Source organism: Elaeis guineensis, chromosome 13, assembly GCF_000442705.2.
Source record: "Elaeis guineensis isolate ETL-2024a chromosome 13, EG11, whole genome shotgun sequence".
NCBI lineage: Eukaryota > Viridiplantae > Streptophyta > Magnoliopsida > Arecales > Arecaceae > Elaeis > Elaeis guineensis.
This window is the reverse complement of record NC_026005.2, coordinates 17044076-17070351: the sequence shown is the minus strand read 5'-3', so window position 1 is coordinate 17070351 and position 26276 is coordinate 17044076. Positions and strand designations below refer to the sequence as shown.

Here is a 26276-nt window from a genome sequence, read left to right as displayed (position 1 = left end):
AGAAGCAAAGTAGCGAACTAGAAAAATAAAGATGTTTCTAGATTTGATTGCACATTATCCAGTCATCTTCCTGGCAATCCAAAGTCCTGCGAATCACACTATAACTTGCATGCTAATTTATTGAGTTTTATTTTCCTGCTGGCATTACTTTGTTGGTTTCCTAGGCAGGAACATGTTATTGAAATTTTTTGCCTGAGGATGTAAAAAGAAAAATTAGAGTAGATAAGATACAGGAGCGCCACAATCTTTAATGCATCAGCCTGTAGTCTTAGGGAACCCCCTGTTGATACCTTTCAGCACTACACACTAATAATTTCTTCTGATTTTCTTTCGGAGAAGACAGATGTCTTCGACAAGGGAGCTGCTATTTTAAGACAAACAGGTCCCACTCCTTCCCCTCATCCAGATCAGCATCCAGGTCCGGTCCCAAAAGCTGTCCCATGAGCCATTTGCAGTACACCAACTAGGAGGTCGAACTGGATGTCACTTTGTATTATTGTATATCATCAAGATTGAAGTTCTATATTTCATCAGAAAAAAAAAAAAAAAAGATTGAAGTTCTATATAAATGGATGGCAGTTTACTACATATTTGTTTCGTTTAGGCTTTTGTCCGTTTGCCCTCTTTATCTTTAGGTTAAATTTTTAGGAAATTTGTATCTGTGTAGCTTTCGCTTTTGCTTGTCCAAGCAACTCTTGCCTTAACATGGTCTGGGATGGCATGCTCCCCTTTTTTTATTTTTTTATATGATGTCATGTTTATTTTGATGAAAAGAGAAGGAAAATCAATCCAAATTTATTAAAAAAAAAAAACCAATCCAAATTTAGTAAGAAAAAATAAAGTACAAAAGGATCCTTAAGAAAAGAGGAGCCCCCCATCACTACTGAAATTTAAATTCCAAATTCCCCCTGGCATCCAATCAATATTTAAAATTCAAATTCTCCTATATAAATAAAAATACTAATTTTTAAATTCTAAAATTTGAATTTTAAAAATAAGAGACCTTCATACTACCGACAGGGGTGGAGTATTGCCAACCATTAGAAGAAAATCATCGATTCAACTTGTCTCAAGAGAAGAGAGGAAGATCTAAACCCAGTCTGCAGCCTAGAAAAAGAAGTCTGGCAACTGTTTAATGGCTGGATCTACCTGCCAACCTAGAAAGGAGAGGATTGCTGATAACACCAAAACTCCGAAAGAGAAGATAAAGAAACTTTTGAATGGAGGAGATGGTTAACTGCCGAAGAGGTTTAACCAACGCAAGAGAGAGAAAAGAGGAGAGAGAAACGAGAAGAATTTTCATGACTCATTTAGGCACGGCACCCAAAAAAAAGCACGAATCTAGCAATCGGAGAAGAGTGGGTGCCGGCCACAACACCATTAGCATTGAAAAAAAAGAGAGAAGTACGGAGAAGGCATCCAGCATTCGACATCCAGAAGAATGAGAAGTTGAGAGAGAGGGAAGGAAGAGGGGCTTCCAGTGGCAGGCCCACTATCGAGAAAGGCTGGCGAACATCCTGATCCCAGCGCTTGGAGACAAAAGAAATGGACTACCTTAGAGGAAGGAAAGAAGATGAAGGAGAGAGAGAGGGGGGAGGATTAAGTTCCCAATCAAGGAAGATAGAGATCCTTAGAGCCGAAGGAAAGAAGCAGAGAAGAGAGAACGGAGAGGAATGGGGGGGCCCGACCAACCATACCGCAGGTGAGAAATCAAGTGCAAATTCCAACGATTGACTCACCATCGAGAAAGGCCAGTGATAACCCATGAAAAGTCCAATAGGAAAGAGAGGATAAGGGGCTCGACCGAGGGGTGGGGCGGTGTGGGTTTCCAACAGCAAAGAGAGAGGGAAAAAGAGCGAGGGATAGGGAGAGAGATAAGAAAAAATCAGCTCCCAGTCGGAAATGGCCTCACCAATCGTCAAGAAAAACCAATGAAGAGATAGAAAGAGAGGATGGGGGAAAGAAGCTCGACTACTAACCGAAAATGCCCAAGCTCACCACTGAAATGGGACAGGGAAGATAGAGAAATAGAGGATGAGGGAATAAGTCAGCATCCAACCGAATTGGCCGACCAACGTTGGAAAAAGAGGAAGAGGGAGGTAGAGAAGATAGGGAGAGAAGAAACGAGAAAGAGGGGAGGGAGGGAGGGAAACACTATTAGAAATAAAGGCTTCATGGATGAACAACTCCACCAGAAAAATTCATAAAATTTATCAAAAAATATATTTCTGACAGATTTTTTGATGGATTCTCATCTGTCAGAAAAATCATATCAGTAATTTTTTTATGACAGATCGTATCTATCAGAAATTTTTTTGATAGATTTATGACAAATAATCTATTAGAAATATACTTTCCACATTCTCCAATCCATGTTTTTTTTGTCAAAAAAATATAATTGTAATAAAATTTCTTGATAGATAATTCATCAAAAAAAATTTTGACAAACTATCCATCAAAAAAAAAATTTACAACTTGATACTCATACTAATAGATTTTCCATAAGAAAAATTTTGACAGAATATCTATCAAAAATCTATCACTATTGTATTTAAATTTCTTTCCATACACTAACAAATAATTCGTCGCAAAATTTACTGATAAGAAATCTATCAAAAATCTGTCAAAAATTTATAAATCTTAAATGAATATCAAATTTAATAAAACAAAATATTAAGATTCACGCATTATTATTCAACCAATTACACATATTTAAGATCTAAAGTTTACCATCAATTACATTAAAATATATCAAATACCATAAATAAAAATTCTTCGCATACTTATAAAAGTGCATTATATATATAAATGTTAAATCTAAAATATTAAATGTCTAGTCAATCAGCAACTAGAGGATCATTATCATCATGAGGAGAAGGTGAAAATTGGCCTAAAGATGGCATCTCCATGCCCCTTGAATGTGTCTAAGCTTCAAACAAGTGAGAAATCTGAACCATCGTCTAAGCTACAACTCATGTCTTTATCTTGACTGTCCCTATCAACATGCGCTCCTCCATCCATTTGTTGAGCATCTCCTCAAATTGCTCCTGTATCCAATTAGACTGAAATGAAGAGCTGTCTGACTATGCAGGAGTAGGATGCAGAAGGACCTCCAAGTATGGATATTGCTCTTACAACTTATAGAAGAGAAATACTAAAGCAGCCAACTTGCGAAGCAAATAAATTGGAGCAAAGATACAGGATATGTAGAGAGATCCATAAGTTACCTGCAGCATATAGAAGAGAAGATCCATTTGGAAAGAGAGCGATTGACCTTATTGACCTTGCGAGATGGCCATCTGGAGATTCCATGGTGCCTATAGATATGTTTCATGGTTGTAATGCAAACTGTGAAACCATAAAATAACTAGTTTCAGATACATGATGCTCCACATATGTAAAATGAAAAATACATGATTATCTGTTTTGAGATTGCAAGTGCAACAAACAAAGGTAGAATTTTCAGAAAACTAGCATTATGCACATGCAATGTTTGTGACCCTACATAAATGGTTGATGAGCATTGAGGTTCTATAAAGACTCACTATTGTATGTTAAGAAAATTAAAAATTTGAAAACAGTTGAATCTAGTGGTTGAGTCAACATCCCAGGACTTCCCGTTATATGAGTAAGAAGATAAACAAGCAGAGGCCAATTGTACATCATGAATTGCACTGAGACAACAGAGGAGGAAAAAAATAATGATGATTATTTCGTAAAGGCACATTGCATTAATGACATTATTTAAAATCCATAAATACTGCTAAGTAAGAGCTTATAAAAAAGACTGGAGGCATCAGTTGCACGCTTAAGCTTCCCTCCAAGGCTTTTGCAGGATCTTTCAGGCTCCCAGCAAAATACTGTTGGAGAACCTCTAGACTAATTGTTTTCTCAGCTTTACCTTGTCTCCTTTCAAGTGGCCTATCATTTTTATTGACCAAGGAAGAACAAGGAGTTCCAGTACCACTTGAATCAACAACAATCTTTGTATTCCTTTCATCATTAGCATCTGTCAGGAAATGTTGTTCTGACAACTCAGGAATTGCATTCTTCTCTTTCTGCATCTCATTAAGGCCCTCAACAGGATTACATTCAAAGAAAGTATGAAGACCATTCTCACGGCTTCAAATACAGATTGGTTTAGGTTCCGATCGATTTTTGACTCTCAATTTCAAGCATGTCAATAACTTCAAGAGATGATCCTTCTTGTAGTTCTACATCAGTGATAACTTTTAGGATACAAAAACATTTTTCCATCATGGTTGTCATTGACTACGACAATGCCAGTTGTTCACCAACATTCTTGCAGTCAAGAGACAGGAAGAACTCGAATACATAATCATCATGTCCAGTCTGAGTAGTCTGTAAGCATAGAGCAAAACAACAGACCAATCCAAACATTTGAGCATAATGGACCAGAGGATACTCAATTTTGGAGAACTGAGTAATATCTTTAAAGAAACATGGCCTCCATGATGTGAATGCCCTACCTGCGACACCTTGTCCCTTTTGAAGATGATGTTCCACACGTCTCCCTGAATCCCCACATGTGAGCATCAATGACATGAAATGCCACATCAGTTGTTGACATGCAGACTTGTCCCATGCAAGTACCATCAAAGCTGGAGCAATTCTTTTCCAAACCACCACCATGTGCAAGAATCCTACGATGTCTGCAAAGAACCCATGTCCGAGCCAAAGGCAACTTACTTGCTTCACAGACCATGGTGAGGATTTTCAATATTTCAGCCAAAGCAGCTTGGCGTCCCTCATTGCATATCTAGTTCAGGAAAGAGAGAATAACATGTACTTGAGAAGAAATCAAATGAAATAATTTAAGCTGCTGTTGCAAAAATTTATGACTCACCTAAACATTCGGATGGTCAAGAAAATCATAACTTTTTAGATTTACTGCAATTATGTTACTGAAAGGAGAGTCCAAAGGAAAAGGAAACAACATAATTAGACATCCTTCAAAAAATCGTCCACTTCAGTGAACGGGCCAACAATGAGGCCACAACATGGCTCGTCTTTCTTTTTAAGTCAAGAATGTTTATGCCTCATCATAGAGATACCCAGATAACATTTTGATTGGTACCAACAGTTCATAACTATCCTCAACATTAAAAAAAAAAGGTACTTCCTCCATTTTCTTGCTAACTTAAAAATAGAACTTTGTTAAATTATAAATTACATAGTCAAATTTAAAACACTACTTTTCTGAGCACCTAAGTAATTTTAAATATGTAATCATTTTTAATTAATGTAATTACAGAAATTACCATAAGCTAATTTCAGTTATAACAGAGACAGCATTCTTCTCTTGATAATTTGGTGTCGCTCATCATCCACTATCCACCCCCCAACATGCACATCAAAGAACAAGAAAACAAAAGCTTCTACACTTGATATCTGTCTGTCCTATTTAAAAATACAAGCTTTGTCGAGAAAAGCTTTTAGCAAACTCTCCTCAATAACTTTGATTGGGATAGTGTCTGTAATTGGGATGCTAAGCATCAATGACCCCATATGTAGCTAATCTGGATGATCACCAGCCAACAATCAGCCACATGAAACTGAATGGATTCTGACAGTGAGCCACCCCAGTGGCACAGTAAATCGAATTGTTTGAGACCTGAGTAGCCAAAGAAATTAACCTGTTCTGGAACCTAGAATTCAATCATAAAACTTGTCATTGAAGAAAAATATGAATGAGGGTTGAAATTATCGGTCCAGAAATCTCACATTAGCTGGCGTTGCTTTTCTTGTTCCAAGACAAATAAGTTGGATCACCACGGGGCTTGCAAACAGAAATCATAAGAAAGGATAACATATACTTAAACCTTAAGGGGAGACTATGACTTAACGTATTGCTATACAGCATAATTGCATTAGTTAGAAAGTCACTGCTGCAAAACCAACTTGTTATTGACATGATAAACCGAATGCTTCAAACATAACATATTACAACAGAGATACAGAAATTACAAGAAAAAACAATGGATAGGAATGAAGAGATCATCCTGATATGCAGTTGTTATCAACATTTTGAAAGTACGCAATCTTTCAAGACACGTCATTATGTTAAAAGGAATGCTATCATGCCAGTGTAGAAATTTACTTTGGGTATTTCACATGAATCAAAGCAAACAAGACTGAGATCAGAATGAAGGAGGTGCCAGTGGCAATATAGGCCATCCCAAGGAAACCATTTTTGCCTCCCAGCCAATTGGATGTAGTAAGAACAATATTTTTCTTTCTTCCCCTCAAAGCTGTAAGTATTGTACTTGTTGACAAGATGTACTATTATGATCTCATCACCATCTATATCCACTTCAATTATACCATACAGTGTCCTGAAGGTAGGCAGAGCAGCAGTACGCATCCACACTATGAGATCCTCTTAGTCGCTCAACTACTTGCAGGAAACAAAATGTAATCCAGCAAATTTTCTTGAAGCAACAAAAACAAATGCATACATGAAATCACGGGACTTGGGATGTGCATGAAAGCACCCATAGAACAGGAATGTCTATGAAAGCACATCCCAAGGAAATGACGGACACACCCACCCAGTCCTAGCTTACAGGAACAAAAAGGCATTTTCTAATTATCAGAAGATGGGAAAAGGGAGGGAAGGAACCCTAGAAAACAAAAATAGAAAGGAAAGGCAAATCCATCACTGCTCTGCTCCTTTTCTTAAAACAAAAAAAAAAAAAAAAAAAATCAATATTCCGAAGGAAGTAGCGGAAAGAAGATAGAAAATTAGGAACTTAACTCGCTCTAACTCCGGCCACCACCCTCCGCCCCATAACGCTGAAGGGCCTCTCCAGTAAGCCGGCAGATCCGCCACTGTGGCAGCACCTCCACCCCCCTCTCCTCATGGAAGCTAATCGCATTCACGTTCCAATCGAGCACGCACCAGTCCACCCTCCCCATCCCTCGACCAAGCCCCCTTCACCGCCACGCCGCCCTCACAAATATATCATCCACGTACAGCCCCAGCTTCGCCAGGAAGGTTGAGTAGTTCGGGAAGCACAGCACGAACCCTACCACCACCGCCCCTCCGCCGCGCGGCGACGCGAACTCCACCGCCTTCGGGTCCTCCAGCACTTCAGCTCCACCCGCCAAACAATCGGGCAGAAGAGAGAGGGGTTCGCCGCGTCCTTGTGCTCTTCATCGCCTTTGGAGAAGAGATTCGGGGAGCGCTCGAGGATGAGCACGGTGAAGGACAGGAAGGCTGGAGGTTGGGGAGAGGGGAAGAGGGTGGAGGAGAGGGAGGGCTTGATGGCGGAGAAGAGGTGGGTCAGCTTCTCAAACTCCACCATCTGGTGGATAAGACGGTGGATGTGGGGGATGTCCCGGCTGTCGGCGAGACGGATCCGAGCCCACACAGCGGCTGGTTGAACCGGTGCGGCAGCGGTGGCGGCGGAGGAGAAGAACATGGTGAAGTCGCGAGGGTTTTGAGGAAAGGGGTTTGGGATGTGGGTTGCTCAGGGGTTGTGGGTGCTAGGGTTCATGAACAACTAAGTACAGTTAAGGCCCTCCATTAATAACATTCTAACTAATATTCTTGGATATTGTTGGGCACATCAAAAACTATCAAAGCTAACTAATTTCATAGGCTATACTGAGTTTTTTTTCCTTTTTTTGGTAAAAGGGCCGAAGGTGTGTATTAAGCAACAGATACTATATTGAGTTTAATGGAGGGGAATTGGCCTCATGTCTATCAAATTTTGCATTGTAGTCACTCAAGTTTGATAAATTTCAAGTAAAATCAATTCGACCAACTTGTGAGAAGAATTAATTGATACGATAATATTTATATGTAAAAAAATTATATAAATATAAATTACATAAAAAATAGATAATTTTATTATAATCTATTTTATAATAAATATTTACACATACTTAATAACTCAGTAGCCAATTCAATTAATCATCTATTATTTATTGACAAATTATATTTTGTAAACTAAAATTAAACTAAGCCAATATACTAATCATGGCAACTTTTTGATATCGCATATGTATAGTATATTTTTTTGGGACAACATCTTATGTTGTCATAACTAATATACTAATGATAATGATTTTATAGTAATACATTACATATCCCCACAAAGAGTATCTTTTTTATAATGATATTTTATATTATCATAAATAATATACAAATCATGATAACTTTTTAGTAACACTGTATATTATCATAAATAGTATCTTTTTGTGATAATATAAATTATTATCACAAATAATATACTATTAGTCATAACTTTCTAGTAACACTTATATATTGTCATAAATAGTATAATTTTTATGATTGCACGTGATGTTCTTACAAATAATATATTATTTATGATAATTTTTTAGCCACGAGTAATATATCATCACTACAAATTAATCTCTTATGACAATATTATATGTTATCACTATTATACTCAATATTAATGACAAATATTAATATCATCACTATAGACTTAGTGCAGTAACAACTTTTTAGATCATTACTATTGTGTCACCACTATTACTCTCAATTCTTGTTATATTCTCTTATTTCTATCTGATTTTTTCTAAACTTTTTCTTTGATTTTTTTGGAGTTTCTTATTTATTTTTTCTCTACTTCTTTCATCCTCAAGAACCTCAATCAAATGAAGGAGCAATCAAACATAAAACATGGTATTCAAATAGGGAAGCTTAGTCAATGGGAAAATAAGGGTTTTGAGTTGGATTTATATAGAAGGGTTTAAGTAGTATAAATAGTTTATCAATCATGATATAAGTATGTCTTGGTTAGGTTTTGATGGCTAAAGTAGTGAATAAATTATCTAAGGATTTAGAGTTCAAATCCTTCCATTTATCCATCACAAAATTTCAAACTTGTGTTATTAATTTTTGATAGATTATCCATCATGAACTTATGATGTTAATTATTGACTAATTATCCATCACAAAATTTATCATACTTATGATGTTAATTTCTAACAAATTATCCATCACAAAATTTATTTCAAATTTCTGATAGCTCTTCTATTAGAAATAGATATTTTAATAATTTAAAAATTGTTAAAATTATGTTTCTGATGAAAATTTTGGTTAGAAATATTACTGATAAATAATTTATCATAAAATTAGTCACAAATATTTTTTATATTATTTAGATTTTTTAAAAAAATTCAGACAGATGTTTTAACAGATGTTCTGATGGAGTTGGTTTTGATAAATAATTCATCAAAAATTTGTCAGAGATTTTGAGATATATCAATTATATTTTGTTCCTCCTTTTTTGACGTTAATCTATTAGTGATCCATCAGAAATTTCTGATGGATCATGTCCGTCAGAAAATTCCACTAGTGAAGCCCTTATTTCTAGTAGTGAGAGAACAAGAGAGAGGGGGAAGAAAGAGGAGAACAGGGAGAGAGAGAGGAGAAGAGAGAGGGGCCCAGTGGTCGATCGCTGAAGGAAGGGATCCATCAGAGGAGGCCTCAGTGCTCAAAGATTAGTGGGAGGAAAAAATTTTTTCAAACTTTCTCTCTCTAAAAAGATTAGAGAGAGAAGTTCATCCATATGATGTCATAGTAGTGACAACATTTCCTCACTTGTTAGACTATGCCTAGAAAAATAGTACTTGCTAGAGGTTACAAAATTTTGCTACAACTCAATGTGAAGGTTCTAAGCATGTGTAATTAAGTGTACTCATATATCTTGACGTGTTTTTCATACAAAAAATTTATATTTTTCATATCCTATTTGCCCTCGAAATCTCAATGAAAGTTGGAGATGGTTTTTCACACAAAAGATTTATGTTTTTCATACTCTATACTGTCCTCAAGATGTTAGTGAAAATTGGATTCTATTTGCACAAATATCTAAGACTTTACCATGGTAAACTAGCATCTTTACTCTAAAATCTTATGGAAATCTTGTTAGGATTGAGGAGACAGTACTTTACTATCGAGTCCTAAATGGCAAATTCTATTCATCAACAATAATTTCAAATATCTTATATCTTGGTAAGGAAGGTGATATGAGCAATGACCACCTATATGGCATAAATAAGTGCTTTTTTTGATAGCAGCATAATACAGTAGAGGATTTGGTGAGACTGTCGTTGCTTCTATTATGATATGTTCCAGTTACCTGGTTCACACTTACTCACCATTGGCACTTGGTCAAAGACCTAGGTATCTCTCAGTTGATTCATCAGCCTCATCCCTCTTCGACCTTTATTTCTTGGATGTCTCGTTCTTTTGGAGTGTTGATGGTGAACTTTGATGGGACCCTTAGAAACTAGGAAGCTATAAGTGGCCTTGTTCGCTATCTTATGCTGAACTAATATTAATGGGGGCTTGGCTGAGACTATATGTCCTAGTTACTCATTATAACCCATGGAAAGTTTGATTGTATATTGCAGTGGCCTAGATCAGTTGTTTTTCACACCGCAGTGCTGGTTGCTCTCCAATATTGCAGGATATCTTGCAAAGGAAGCACTCTTTTAAAAAATTCAAGGTGTTGCACATGAGGAGGGAAGGACATCAAGCTACTAACTAAGCAGCTGTGAGCAGCTGAGCATGCATTGAATGATAACTTTTTAGTTTCAATACGAGAAGGTTCATCCTAATCTGGCTCATATATTAGCTACACAAATTTTGAATATAATATTTTGCAAATGGTTAATATTGCTTATGTTGCTTTTCGTCTTCTCTTTATGTTTCAATTGAATCTCAAAAGATAGGTTGTGGTGCTCTCTAATGATTTTTTAGGCTACCAGACTTGTGGTTTCTAAATTTATGTAATGGCCTCTGTCTTTAGTCTATTGTCAGTCTTCTTTTTATCTATAATTATCTATTTTTTCATGTTATATTGCAGATTCTTGGGCTTCTTTTCTTTCTCTATAGCGATTGAGAGCCTAGTTTCCCATTCTCCTATAGTTTTATAATTCTTCTTGTTTTTTTATCTAAATTGAAAGCCACTAGAACCACCAGGAAGATCCTATTAAAAAAGAATTAGAGAAAGAGTTACAAGTTAGAGAGGTTACACAGCTCCTCGACATAGTGGAAGAGATATACTTCTAAGGAGACGAATAGGATACATCTACAAATGAGGACAGACCAAGGGGCAAGATAATGGAGATTAGGCGCTAGCCAAGGAAGTGGGGACTCGCTTTATCTTTGACCAAATTGCACCAAAGACTATAAGCTACTTGGGCTTGCAGAGGACAAGCCAATCATTGAAGAGGAAAAAGGCATCGCGTGCGACCACCAATGTAGAGGAGGTTCTTTATAGGAAGAGCTTAGAGTTACATTCCTTTCAGCATGTCCCAGTAACATCAACAAAGAGCATCAGGATAACTAGTTGGATAGCCTTTGAAAACTTTGTTTCCATCCAATCTATGTATATGTACCTGAAGGTTGATTGAGGGTGGAAGACCCCAAAGGCAAGACATGGACTTCCAAATCATAGAGAGAAGGAGGCAACAGGAGAAGAGGTGGTCAACAATTTTAGATGAAGAGCTACAGATTGAACATCCACCTAAGATTTATCGAGCTTCTTTCCAATAGCATCTCTGGTATTCAATTTATTATTCCAACATAGCCATAGGAAATATCAAACCTTCAGAGAAATAGAGATTCCACAAGGTGGAAGCAAACCTATAGACGCTCCTAGAGGAGTTAAGAAATTGATACAACGAGTCAGTAGTGAAGTCGCCGTTGCCAATAGCCTTCCAAATTAGCCGGTCCTCATTGCTACAAAGCATGATAGAGCTCAAGATTGTAGAGATGTGGGCAAATTGGGTGCATACCTCAAATGAAGAATTAGAAAGTAGTTTGAGATGCCATCTTCTTGAACTCGAATTGAATTAACTTGCTACCATGTCATTCTTGTTCCTATAGAGCTTAAAGAGGTCAGAGAAAGCGCTTGGAGGGGAGTGTTGATGATCCAATTATCTTTCCAAAAGAGAGTGTGGAGACTATTGCATAGCTAAATTGAGTGCGATTCCAAAAGGCAGATAAGACATGCATGACATCTTGCCATAAGGAAGAGTACCTCCTAGGTGGTCTTTATAAGTTAGCTAACCTAATTTTCTTATGATATGGCCACTAAATTTGCTTCTTCCACATACCAAATTCATTTGAGAGCAATCTCCACCACTACCTAGCAAGAAGAGAGGTATTAACTGGTAAATATTCTTAACCTTAGCCATCCTGTTTTTCAGGCAAACGATACTCCAACTGACCTTACAAGATAAGCCACTGGTTAAGGAGGACCTGGCCCAAAGAAATGGCCATCAATAAGAGTCGATCTACTTAGCCACCCAAGTAGGTAACCTGAATAAAGACATGAAGTATAAGGATAGCGAGATGAGAACTAAGTTGACCAAGATGAGCCCCCCTATAAAGGAGAGAAGCTTGAATTTTTATGTGGTAAATCAGGATTCAATCTTTGAGAGAAGAACATTTTAGTCTGATCTCGAGAGCCTCTGACCATCCAATGACAGCCCAAGATAGTTGAATGGAAAATGAGGGATATAGCAGTTGAACCAAGATAGAATTTTGACAATGTAAGAAGGAATAATCTGATAGAAGGCTTTTGGGAAGTCTATTTTGCAAATCAGATTTTATCCAGAGGATCGCCTGGTGTGGTGAATGATCTCACTGGCATAGAAATAGTTATCCAAAATAGAATGCCCCTAAATATAAGTAGTTCGACTAGAATCGATTAAGTCATTCAGGAAAGGTCTCAACTTGTTAGCGAGCAGCTTGGTAAAAATTCTTATACAATAATGAACAAGACTTATTGGCTGAAAGTCAGAAGGTACCTTCGCCGTTTTTTTCTTTGGGATAAGGGTGAGGGAAACATAGTTGATTTTGGCTAGGTCAAGATTCGAGAAGAACATCTAAGTGAAGAAGAGCATCAAATCTTGGATAACCAAATCCCAAAAATGTTGGAAGAAGAGCAAAGTGAAGCCATCTGGTCCAAGGCTTTTATCATCAGGGTTTTCATGTCATGTTTATACTTCTAAGGTTCCTTTGCTTCATCTTTTTATATTACATGGCTATTTTTACAACCATATGCAAGTGTGTCTATTCAAGAAATCTATTATAGGCATTTTAATTGTTCAAATTCTGGTGTTTCATAATCCCATACTCACAAGTAAGGGCCTCTAATTTTTTTCTACTTGCTGCATGGTTTCAATGGTTTTTTAAGGTGTTGAGGATGCAATTTGGGCCATCATTTAACCTAATGCTTACTCACTCTATTTGGAGCTAATTATAGCTTTCTTCTCTTATTTTATATATTATTGCTTACTCTCTCATATTTTTTTTTTGGGTTTGTTTTTTCTTTAATCTTTTATCTACTATTGATGCCTTGTGATAGTCAGTTTATGGCAATATAGTAGCATAACCACTTTGTTATTAATTTTTTAAAAAAAACACATAGCAATTTCAAGCATGATATAAGATTGATGCAAAGGGGCCCTCCTTAGTGACACGTATGAGCTCCTATAAAATCTCTATTTAGAACCAAATACTAAATTATCTCCTACCTTAATAGGGTAAGTGAACCCAAAGTCAACCCCAACCAATTGCAAAGCTTTCCTCTCCTGTTGACTCTGATCCCTCCAGTTATTTTTGAAAAAGATTTGGATGCCAAACCCCACCAATCATAAGTTTCCTTAAATGTCACCATTCTTATCCGATGGCTATGAACATCCCATCACACCACTCCTTGTCACATGGTGGGCCTCCATGCCAACACCCTTTCACAAATCATAATGTGACAAATGCGCCTTCTATGGTCCCCTAGAAGGCATAGAAGGTGTCAAGTTGCATCTTTTACATTAAAGAATGATTCACTTCCATTCATATTGCTAACCGTTAGATTGCCCAATCTACACTTTGAAAGCTGTGTAAGCAGATGAAAGAAAAATTTGATGGTGCTTTGAAATCTATATGAGATGTCATCTAGTGGCTGACATCATGAGAGAAAATCAATTATTCTTTCGGACATAAGATACAACCCAGACCCCTCCATTCCTCTCTTTCCATCTCCATTCACATTACTAAGGGTCCATCTGAAAATTATCTTTTTTTGGCTAAGGCGGAGCACTCATACAACTTGAATACAACCAAACAAGTCAAACAAATAAAAAACAAATATTGTAAAAAGACAATGGAGTAGCCAATATATTGATCTACAAAATCCCTTCTGAATGTTCCATAATAAAAGAGATGTATAATAACCCTCATCGACCCCTCAATTCAATCCATCACAATAGCCAAGTCCCCCTGGATCGGCCCTCTATGACCAGAGTGGTTCAGATGCTGATGGAGAACCTGGAGAGCTTGCAAATACCTTCCACACCTTTCGTCTCCTCCACTAGTCAAGGGAATGGTGTGTAAACAATTTACAGATTTCAAGAGCAAAATCTATTGATATACTACAAAACACTATACATGTTCTACCCTATCAATCCTGTATAATGTTATGTTCGTACTTTGCATAGCTTAATCCTAAGCCATGTCAAGACTTCATCAATCCTCTACTCAGCTATCATGACTTCCTCTAAGTGATTTTTGTAAATAATACCTAGAAATAATTCAATGAAAGGATTCATTGTCCTTCAAGATGAATAGAAGCTGATAGAAAAGCTTAAATGGAGGGTAATAAAAAGTTTCAAATTTAGTGACAGATGCAACAAAATTATAATTAGTATCAACAATCTATTTGCCTAGTTGTTCAAACTCAAAGTCCAAACCCCTTTGTAGGTGTTAGCTGTTAATCCCGATTCTTTTGCTTTATTGTTTTTTATTTGAATAAGTCTTGGTGAGTTTGTTAGTCTAGGTTAGTTTGTTGAGTCTATATCTCCTATTACTATGGAATGTTAGCTATGTATGCTTAGTCTTTATCTTGTAGTTAGTGGTAGCATAAAATCAGGAAAGCAAAGCAAAAAAAAAAAAAAATTGATTCCTCCTCTCAATTTTATTTCTTCGATCTTTACTCATCTTGTTCCTATAATTTTGTTTGTGTAAGTAATACTACATCAGTGATATCAGAGCTTGTACAATGAATAGCTCGACTCAATTCTCAATTCCTGTCTTGGATGGGAAAAATTATAATCGATGGAGTGTTCAAATGAGGGTGCTTTTCGATTACCATGAGTTGCTAGATATCGTGGAAAATGGTGTTGCTGATTTTGCAGAAAATGCAACCGATGCACAGAAGAACACCCACCACGAGATCAAGAAAAAGAATAAGAAGGCATTACATTTCATTCATCAAGAGGTGAATGATGAAATTTTTGAGAAGATTGTGAGAGCAATCACATCAAAGCAAGCTTAGGATACCTTGATGATGTCATACAAAGGTGTGGACAGAGTTAAGAAGGTGAGACTCCAAACTCTGAGACGTCAATATGAGTCTTCAGAAACTACTACTACTTATATTACTCGAGTTCTTACTTTGACAAATCAAATAAAAATATATGGAGAGGAGTACAAGGAGCAACCCAAAGTGGAGAAGATTTTACAGTCACTCACTTCCAGATTTGAGCATATCATGGTGGCGATAGAAGAAGCACATGATCTTTCTTCAATGACTATTGAGGAATTATACAGCATTTTGCAAGCCCATGAACAACGCATGAATGAGAAGAAAGTTAAGAACCTTATTGAGCAAGCTCTTCAAAGTCAAGTCCCCATCAAAGGTGATCAAGGTGGTAAAACAAGCCAAAAGCCCAATGGTTCTCGTGGCAGAGGACGAGGACATGGTGGCTATTACTACAATAGAGGTCGTGGTGGTCATAATAACAATCATGGAGTTGGAGGCAATAATCAAGAAAAATCAAGTACTAGCCATCAACAAAACTCAAGAGGTCATGGCCGTGGACGCGGTAGAGGAAGGTATGACAAATCCAATGTTGAGTGTTATTCTTGTGACAAATATGCCCAATATTCAAATGAGTGCAGATATAAGGATAACACTCAGAGGGCTCATTGTGTACAAGAAGATGATGTTGATTATGGTGGCGACCATGCTCTCTTGATGGTCACTGCAACTGGTGAAGCACCAAACTACCATACATGGTTCCTTGACACTAGGTGTACCAATCATATGTGTAGCAAAAAGGAGCTATTTGCTGATCTTGATGAGTTATTTCGCACCAAAGTTAAATTTGCCGATGACAGTACCATACCAGTGACTGGAAAAGGACAGATTCTTATCAACTTGAAGAATGAAGATCATAAGTATATTTCTAGTGTCTTCTATGTGCCAAGCATGAAGAGTAATTTGCTTAGTATAGGTCAGTTGGCGGAAAAGGGGTATGCTATGAACCTCTATGACAACCAACTTTTCATTCTTGATAAAAAAGGTATGCTCATTCTCAAAGCACCTTTGACAAAGAATCCTATGTTTCTGGTTGATATTTTCAGTGGTGTTTATAATTGTCTCAATGCCATAAATGATAAGTCTTAGCTGTGGCACCTTTGCTTTGGACATTTGAACTTTAGAAGTTTAAAAATGCTTGTTAGAGAAAATATGGTGAAAGGCTTGCCTAGTATTCATCATCCAGAACAATTGTGTGAGGCTTGCACTCTTGAAAAGCATCACAGATTGCCATTTGCAGCAGAACAGCGACATGCAATACAACCATTGGAGCTTATTCATTCCGATGTATGTGGCCCAATGAATATCTTGTCAAATGGTAATAATAAGTATTTTTTTGACATTTATGGATGATTTTACTCAAAAAATTTGGGTCTATCTTTTGCAAAAGGAAGTCTGAAGTTTTTGATTGCTTTAAGAAGTTCAAGGTGCATGTTGAAAAGTAAAATGGTTATTCTGTTAAAGTTCTACGAACTGATGGTGGGGTTGAATATACTTCCAATGAATTTAATAAATATTATGAAGAATAGGGAATAAAGCATGAAGTCACTTTTTCTTACATTCCACAGCACAATGGAGTTACCAAAAGAAAAAATAGAACTATAATGAATATGGCGAGGAGCATACTAAAGGTAAAAGAAATGCCCAATTCATTCTGGGGTGAAGCTGTTTCATGTTTTGTTTACTTGTTGAATAGGTCTCCAACAAGGAGAATCCACAATATCACCCCTATAGAAGCATAGAGTGGTTTCAAGCCGAGTGTGAAACATCTTAAAGTATTTGGTTCTGCTGCTTATGCACACATTCCGATAGAGATGAGGACTAAGCTAAATAATCGAGCAGACAAGACTGTCTTTCTTGGATACAAGCATGGGAGGTACAAGCTCTTCAATCCCATGACAAAGAAGATGATTGTCAATCGAGATATAATTTTTGCTGAAGAAGAAGCTTGGAAATGGGATGTGGATACCCATAAAGATTCTCAAATACGTGTTATTTCTGTTCTTGAAGAAGAAGTAGAAGCTTCCATCACAAATGAAGAAGCCTCATCAAGCTTTGTTTAAGAAATTTCTTTACCACAGGCTGCTCAAGAAACTTCTTTGCCACAGGCCCCGGTAGAATCAAGAAGGCCAAGGCGGCAACACCAACAATCAGTACGCCTGCAAGATTATGAGGTAACTCTTGATGATGAAGTTGATGATGATGGAGAATTGGTACACTTTGCTTTCTTTGCAGATAGTAAACATGTGACATTCGAGGAGGCGATCCAAGATCCTAAATGGGTGAATGCCATGAATGAGGAGATTAAGGCAATTGAAAGAAACAATATATGGAAACTTACTAATATCCCACAAGGTCACAAAGCAATTAATGTGAAGTGGGTTTTCATGACAAAGGTGAAGTCAAATAGTGAGGTGGAGAGACACAAAGCAAGATTGGTGGTGAAGGGATTTGAGCAAAGGCCTAGCTATGATTATCAAGAGGTTTTCTCTCTTGTTGCTCGAATTGAAACAATTAGATTTCTAATTGCTTTAGCTGCCCAGAAGCAGTGGAAGATCCATCAAATGGATGTAAAGTCAGCCTTTCTAAATGACCCACTTGAAGAAGAGATTTTTGTCAAGCAACCACATGTATTCATGAAGCAAAAAAATGCAAATAAGGTATACAAATTGAAGAAAGTATTGTATGACTTCAAGCAAGCGCCACGAGCATGGAACAGATGAATTGATTCTTTTTTTTATAAGGCCAGTTTCCAGAAGTGCCATCTGAACATGCTTTCTACATGAAGATTAATGACTCTGGTGATTTAAATATACTGTTGGTGTGTCTTTATGTTAATGATCTAATATTCACAAGCAATAATCTCAAAATGATTAAAGATTTCAAGAAGTCTACGATGCATGAGTTCGAAGTGACAGATCTTAGTCTCATGTCATATTTTCTTGGTATCAAAGTAGTTCAAAGAGAAGATGGGATTTTTATTTGTCAAAAGAGATATACTACTGAACTCTTGAAGAAGTTTCATATGCAAGATTGTAATTCTGTGAGAACTCTTGTGGAGGTTGGTACCAAATTGTCAAAGAATGGACAAGGGATGCATATTGATTCAACTTATTTCAAACAAATTGTTGGGAGTTTGAGATATCTCAGATGCACAAAGCCAGATATTTCTTATGGTGTTAGTTTGATTAGTAGGTTTTTGGAATCTCCTCGCCAATCTCATATGCAAGTGGCCAAAAGAATCATGTGGTACCTAAAGGGGACTTATGATCATGGTTTATTCTATTCCTCATCTAATAATTATATTCTTATAGGTTACTCCAACAGTGATTGGAATGGAGATTTAGATGACCATAAAAGTATCTCTGGCTACTATTTTATTTTTGGTGCTATAGCTTGCTCATGGTCATCAAAAAAGCCATCCATAGTTGCACTTTCAACTTGTAAAGCAGAGTATGTAACTGTAGCTTCAAGTGCATGTCAAGCAATATGATTGCTCAACATAATGAGCCAAATCCATGCCCCAGTTGAGGGGCAATGAAGATCTTCATTGACAATAATTCTGCAATCAACTTGGCAAAGAATTCTATCGCACATGGAAGAAGCAAGCACACTAATACATGCTATCATTTTTTGAGAGATCAAGTTAGAAGTATGATGCTTTTACCAAGTTAAAGCATATGCTTGAAATGATGGCTTCTTTTTTGAATCAGGATTAAGGGGGAATGTTAGCTTTATTGTTTGGCTTTATTATTTTTTACTTGAATAACCCTTGGTGAGTTTGTTAGTCCAGGTTAGTTTGTTGAGTCTATCTCCTATTACTATGGAATGTTAGCTGCGTATGCCTAGTCTTTATCTTGTAGTTAGTGGTGGCATAAAATTAGGAAAGCAAAGCAAAAAAAAAAAAAAAAATTGATTCCTCCTCTCAATTTTATTTCTTCAATCTTTAATAGTCTTGCTCCTATAATTTTCTTTGTGCAAGTAATACTAGAGCAGCAGGAAACTGAGTTCACGGTCATTTTGGTGACTATGCAAGAATTGAGCTAAATGCAAACATGATCATGCGAAAAAGATCATATTAAATTAATTCATATAAAATATAAATTAAATAGAATGATTAAAGATTTTTTTTTTGTCAGAATATTTTTCTTGCTTTCTGTAAAATATGTTCTTAGGAAGCAAGCGAACAATATAAAATTCCTGCAAAATATTTGGATCTAAATAATCTCAAAAGTGTCGTATCCAAATTTCTCTTCCTCTATAATAGCATGTTTAAAACATCAATTACTAAGTATTATAAAGTATAGATTATGTTTGATGCTCAAAAAAAAAAAAAAAATCAACCAGCTACGTAAATTCAGCAAATTATTTGCTTCTTTCCATGCAAAGTTTCAAGCACCAGGGTTCCTCTCGCACTGAGGCCTGGTATGAGATAGCCTCCATGCCACCCAAGTTAAAGCAACCGCATCTACTTCTATGCACATCAATCATGAAGTATCGATTCTTCCATCGCTACATCCTAATCTTTCCCTTTAGATCCCAGGTTTGGATAATTTAAGTCTTTGTTCAAACGATATATCGGAAAGAGATTAGCACAAGCTGTAGCCTTTCTTGTTATCAGTTGTTTGAATTATTTCAAAATTCTTTGCAAATGTTCATTTTATTGAAAGCAGTGTCATATTTTTTTATTTTTTTATATGAATAGGTGGTAGAAGGATGCTACCCTTTTTTTTTTTGATTAAATAAAACCTACACAACACAGTTATAGCGGTGATGCTGAGTTGGCATGAGTTACCGCAGTGATGCTACACCTTTTTTTTTCTTTTTTAAAAAAAACATTCCTTTCGAAATAAACAAAATAAAAAAGAACACAGAAAGAAACAAAATAAAGAACAAGAAAAACAAGGATGTTTCTTGATTCGGTTGTGCATCGCAGGATTGTACACTTCTTCCACTATCCTAATCCATTGAGCAATTTGCCTTTGGTTGTCCATGACTTCTTCCACCATCCTAATACATCGATCGTGGTGATACCGCATGAACCAGGATGGAAGTAATTAATGGGGAGTACAAGGCCTCTTCCACTTCTGACACCAAAAACCCCGTGTTGGTTACCGAAAGAATAAAAGGATGAAGATAAGACCCATTAACATCCCAAAAACTAACAAATATGGATGGCTATCAAACGACTGTCTAGGTGGCTGTGGTTTTAGCAACCACCCCATATCGCTGAACTTCGACTTCCTTGAGATCAAGCATGGCTGCGTCTTTGTGAGCGTGGAACAAGGGCCTACACTTCTCTCCAACAGCCTTGATACCGCCTAGCGTGAGGGAGTTTGCGAAGAAAACATTCTCAGGTCGGAGGATGGTTTCATACCGCCCGCGTCTTAGCACGAAGTCTATAGTTCTTTCGTAGGAGACTTGACAGATGTGACAAGTCATCTTCCTTATCAAAGCTATGATTTTTTCTGTCCTTATTTGTCTGAACCACGCCCAAATAAACCATCCAAATCTCCGGTGGATAACATACCACAGTATTTCACGAACTTCCGATTATGCATTATCCACCATGAAGATGCTTCAAGATTTGCCTGGATCTACCTGTCCAGGCAATAATTTCTCATGATTTTCCAAGCGCAGCCCGGTTGCACTAGAAACATGGAACAACCTATGCAAAGTTTTTGATTCCAAATGCCTAACAATCTCAAATCAAGCCAGATATGGGAAATCGGACTTTTAGATATCTTGTTTTATCGTTGATATCTATATATATAACCGTGGGCTCCATATGGAACTTATGTGTTTAATTGTATATATATTTTTTGATGAATATATATATATTGTTGCGGCCAATCTCCTCGTCGCCTGATCGTCGGGAACGAGCGCCTGCAAAAGAAAGTCCGCACTGACCGGAGGTGGCTCCGACGGGGACCCTCCGACGGTCAAGTCAGAGAGGAGACTAGACAACAGTGAGAAGAAAATAAGGAGCTCAGCGAGAGAGAGAGAGAGGGAGCAAGCCTGTGTATTTTTTTCTCCGACCCCCTAGCACTGTAGCCTTCCCTGATATATATAGTGGAGCGTAGTATGGCACCGTCATTAATGGCGCAGACAATTGAGGAATTGTCAACTCACTGTAGACTGTCAAAGTCGCCGTGAAAGTGTCGCATCACCGTGGGGCTGTCAAATCACTAGGGTTGACAATGCCCTAGGCGGGATAATGTCCTTAGGCGGCAGTGCCGCATGCTGCTGTCAGGACTGACAGTCTCTGGCAGCAGTACGGCGATCGGAGGAGTCGATCGATCTTGGGTCGGTGGCCAGCTGAGTGGCGTCGGGTGGAGATTCGGACCCCTCCGACGGTCAGTCGGGCATGTTGTGAGAGTCGGGCATCGGACTCCCTGGTGCAGCCGGTCGGGAGAGCGGAGAAGGTCTGCCCGACCGACCTATCCTCAGTCGGTAGAGAGCCGTTAATCGGTCGGTAATGTCGTCCGACCGATCGGCCGATCGGCCGGTCGGTCGGTCGGTCGGGTATGCCCGATTATAAGTCGGCGTGAGCGGGGTCGGTCGGTATTCCCCAACAGTTGCCCCCCTCCACTCCTGGGTCGGACGGCGCGCTGGCCAATGCTTTCGTTTGGGCGGCGACGCCGAGTGAAAAGGAGTGGATTTACTGTGTGCTAAGTTTCGACCGTACCGTGGGTCGATATGATGTCAGGCATCTCATGAATGCCGAGCGATTCGCTGGCGTCAGGTATCCAGTCGGTGTCAGGTGTCATGTCGGCGTCGGACATTCTGCAAGTGTCGGATGTCCCGCCGGCGTCAAACGTCCTGTCGGTGTCAGGTGTCCCATCCCATCGGGAAGGAGAACCGCCGTTCCCGTCATCCCTTCGGGGATACGACATGCCACGGCCTTTACGCCACGTGGCGTGCGGCCATGGGGACGGGTTTGTTAGAGCGGATGGAGGTGACATGGTTCGATCTGAAGGTGGGTGCGTCGAACCGTCGAGCGGACAGATGGCCCGGATGATGCCACGTGGCGGGATCTGGGGACTCCTCGTTGGTCGCACCTTCATCTCGACCGTCGGGGGGTACTATATATACAGGGTCGCCCCTATTCAACTTTTTACCTCCCTCATTTCGCTGTCAAGACTCTGTCCGCGTAATTCCTCATCCCAAGTACTCTCCTCCACTTCTCTTTTGCTCAGTAATTCCTTCTCGTTCTTCTGAGGGCCATCATTATCTTCACCATCTCCTTCCTCTTTATTCCCTACCGTGTGTTTCAGTCCATGGCCAGAACGTCTCCACGAGGTGGTCGGTCGGGAGAGCCGACTGACGACACTCGGTCGACCCTGGAGGTGGAGGTTTCTTCACTTTCGGGGCCAAACATCGATCGGCTCCGGGAGCAATACCGCATCCCGGGGCAATTTCGGCTGTTCGCCCCTGGTGCCGACGGTCGGGTTAACAGCCCGCCTGAGGACCAGGTGGCCTTCTACTTGGAGGACCTCCGGGCCGGCCTTCGTTTCCCGGTTTCGGAGTTCGTCCGAAACATCCTTGACTATTACGGGCTGTGCCCGGCACAACTCGCGCCGAACTCAGTTCGGCTGATAGTCAGCTTTGCGCTTCTGTGTTGGCTTTTGCCGACCGATCCTCGGATCTCCCTCTTTCGAGCTTTTCTCATCCTCCGACCCCACCCTAAAGCCCGAGGGTGGTGGTACTTCATTCCTCGGAAGGGGCTCTCCTTCATTACTGATCTTCCATCGTCCATTCACGGATGGAAGAATCAGTTCTTCTTTGCATCATCTTCCATTCCATGGAGGAATCCCCGAATTGAGCCGAACGAGAACAGTCGGGTGGAGGCTGAAGATCGAGAGGACTTCCACCGACTGAAGGACATCTCGGTGCCGAAGTAGAGTGAGCTCGTCATCGAGCAGGCCCTGTACGACGCCGGCCTCAGCCCGGTCCCCCGCCTAGGTCGGTCTTTCATTTTTTCTGCCCTTTTTCTCCTTGTCGTTTCTTCCTTATGGTACCGACCATCTGTTGTCCTCCTGCAGATATGCCGCCGAGATCACGACTGACGGCAGCCGACGTACGCCAGTACGCCGTCCGAAAGAGGCTAGCACAAGGGGCCGGACCGTCGCGGCCTCCCAAGAGGCCCCAGGCAGCTCCGCCGAGCGAACCGACTGGGTCGGGGGTGGAGCCCGTTATCGCACTGTCGACACCGACAGTGCTCGTCGAAGTCCCGTCCGAGGGACCATCGAGCGAGGGTGCCGCCTCGGCTGAAAGAAGGGCGACCGACGAGTCGGTCAATGGTGCACCGGCTGCCCAGCCGACAGAGGAGGATCGGGAGGTGGTGCGCGATCCCGAGCGACCCGCGCCAGCTGCTGCCGCACCGACGGTCGAGACTCGATCGGGCTCGAGTTTGCCGTCTATCTCCGACGTCAGGGCCTAGGCGTTTGGCCGAGGGAAGGCCCCCATGGCGTCGGGCGACGAAGGATGGTCGACCGACGGAGGATCGACCGACTTCCCACTCCCCGAAGATGCGTCGGGCCTGGCCAACCATGACTTGGCCAGGAGACTATGTCAGGCGCTCCTTCTTCCTGCCGACATTGAGGCGATGAAGAACCAGCGTGTCTCCGACATGCTGTCTTCAATTTATTCGATGATGATCCGGGTAAGCTCCTCTTTCCTTTGCCTTTAACGTAGCTCCCGTAAGTTTGGTCCCTTAACGATCGGTTTTATTTTGTGCAGCTGGTCTTCAATATATCCGAGCTAGAGGCCGGATACCGAAAGTTCGGCGACATGCGCGCGGCCTGGAGAGACAAGGTCGCGGGCCTTGAAGCCGACAAGGTTATCCTGGTCGACCAGCTGCAACAGTCGATCGATCGGGAGGGCCGACTTGAGGGGGAGGTCACCCGACTTACGGAGGATGTCTCCCGACTTAAGGGAGCCTTAGCGACGTCGGAGTCGGAGCTGCAGTCGGCCAGGGACGATGCGAAGAAGAAGTCCCGAACCGTCCGTCGGCTTCGGCACGAGCGAGACAACTTCGCCAAGGAGCTAGAGGCCGACCGCGAGCAGCTCCGAGTAAGCCTCGAAAATCTTGCCAAGGCCGAAGAAGGCTTGTCCATCGCCCAGGCCGACGCGGACATCACGAAGGCCGAAGCAGAGTCGATGAAGGAGGCCTTGGGTCTGGCCGTCGAAGACTTCCGTGACTCGAAAGAGTACCGAGAAGAGCTTCTGGAGAGCGGCTTCCTTTCGTATCGGGTCGGGTATGAGGATGCTCGAGAAGCCGTTCGAGGCCTGTACCCAGAAATTGACCTCAGCAGCATAGTTCTGTCAGAATCGGAGGCCCCAGCTGCGGAGGAAACGACCGAACCAGCATCGGAAGGCCTTTCCACCAGGACGGAAGCCGAAGAAGACGTAGAGCAGGCTACTGAAGATCAGGCGACCCCGACTGCCGAAGCCAGAGCGGATCCGCCGACCGTCCCCCATCGCTATCCAGTGGAGGAGGCCGACTCCGATGATTAGTCGGTTTTCGTCTTTCTGTTTTGCTTTTGCTCCGGCTTGTATTTGGGCTTTGGGTCAACTTTGTAAAGCCCATTTTGATCTTCAATGAAATCGGAGTCTTGGACTTAAACTTTTTTCCTCTGCTTGTTTTTCTCTTTTCATGTGCCGTGGAGTGCATCCGAACACGTAAGTCGCTAACCCATATGGATCAGTTAGGACGTCCGGCAATTCGTGCCGCCACGAAGGTAGAACAAGTCCCGACTTTGGCTCGATCTTTCGATGGTCAAGGGCCTAAGTCGGGCGTCCTTCGCCTGGCTGTTAGTCAGGCGCTTTCGTTGAGTCAGAAGCCGACCGACCGTCGGATAAAACTTGGCAGTCGGGTTTCTTCTGATGCGTTCAGTCGGTTGTCGTCCGGCGCATTTAGTCGGAGAAATGATGACAAGTTGGATCCCGATACCCTTGTGTCGGGTATTCATACTGCGCCTCTTGATATACGGTGGTAAGTCGAATATCGTCTGGTCAGTCGTAGCTCGATCGGTGAGTCATAAATGCGACTGTGGTCGCGTCGTGTGATAGACAGTGGCAAGCCGAATATCCTTCGACCGGCCGTAGCTCGGTCGGTCAGTTGCGACGGCGGTCGCGTAGGCATTTCACCTTTCTTTGGTCGGGACTCAATATGTAAGTCAGCCGATAGTCTGGCCCAAAAGTTTGACCGTAGAAGGAGTGTCAACTCCCATTGCCGTGGATGGTTCGGCCCTTGTGACCGTCCGACACGTCGTCGGCCGTCGGTTTCACGCGGACACTTAGGCCGAGTCGGGACGTCGGGACTCGACCTTCTTGGTGAGCTCCGATCGTTAGTCGAAGAGTTAAAACTTCGAAATTTGAAACTGGATTTGTATTCCGAATGAACAAGTATAAAGTTCATTGGTGATACAACTTCAGGTTGTCGGCGTTCCAGGTCCGGAGAATAGATTTTCTGTTGCCCAGCTATGCAACCCAAGAGGGGGGGTGAATTGGGTTTCTAAAAATTTTAAGCCCAACAGATAACTTATGAAGAACAAAACAATGGCTTTAAATCAATATTAATTAACTAAAGCAGTATTGCAAGGATATAATAAAGAAATAAGATAAAGCGATAAAGCACACCACAAATACAAGGATTTATAGTGGTTCGGTGCTAACCTTGCACCTACGTCCACTCCCCAAGATCCCACTTGGGAATTTTAATCCACTATCCTTTGTATTCAACCCGAATACAAAACGTCGGAAACTCCGACACTAGCTATCCCAAGCTAGAATACAAGACGTCGGAAACTCCGACCCTAGCTATCCCAAGCTAGAACACTTGTTTCCCGGGTACAAGCAAACCCAAAACACTCCGATTTCAGG

At 40.5% G+C, this 26276-nt stretch overlaps 1 protein-coding gene and 2 pseudogenes across 1 annotated transcript; 1 reads left to right on the top strand and 2 right to left on the bottom strand.

The window, feature by feature from the left end:
• Positions 1 to 3229: 3229 nt before the first annotated feature.
• Positions 3230 to 7545, bottom strand: LOC105037439 (L-ornithine N5-acetyltransferase NATA1-like; annotated as a pseudogene).
• On the bottom strand, positions 3689 to 4653 carry LOC140853094 (protein NLP3-like; annotated as a pseudogene).
• Positions 7546 to 15353: 7808 nt separating the features above from the next.
• LOC105036428 (uncharacterized) lies at positions 15354 to 18882 on the top strand. Its single transcript, XM_010912195.2, has 5 exons — positions 15354 to 16374; positions 17202 to 17404; positions 17471 to 18049; positions 18139 to 18190; positions 18704 to 18882. The coding sequence occupies exons 1-5, from the start codon at positions 15354 to 15356 to the stop codon at positions 18880 to 18882; spliced, it is 2034 nt and encodes a 677-aa protein (XP_010910497.2).
• Positions 18883 to 26276: the final 7394 nt, after the last annotated feature.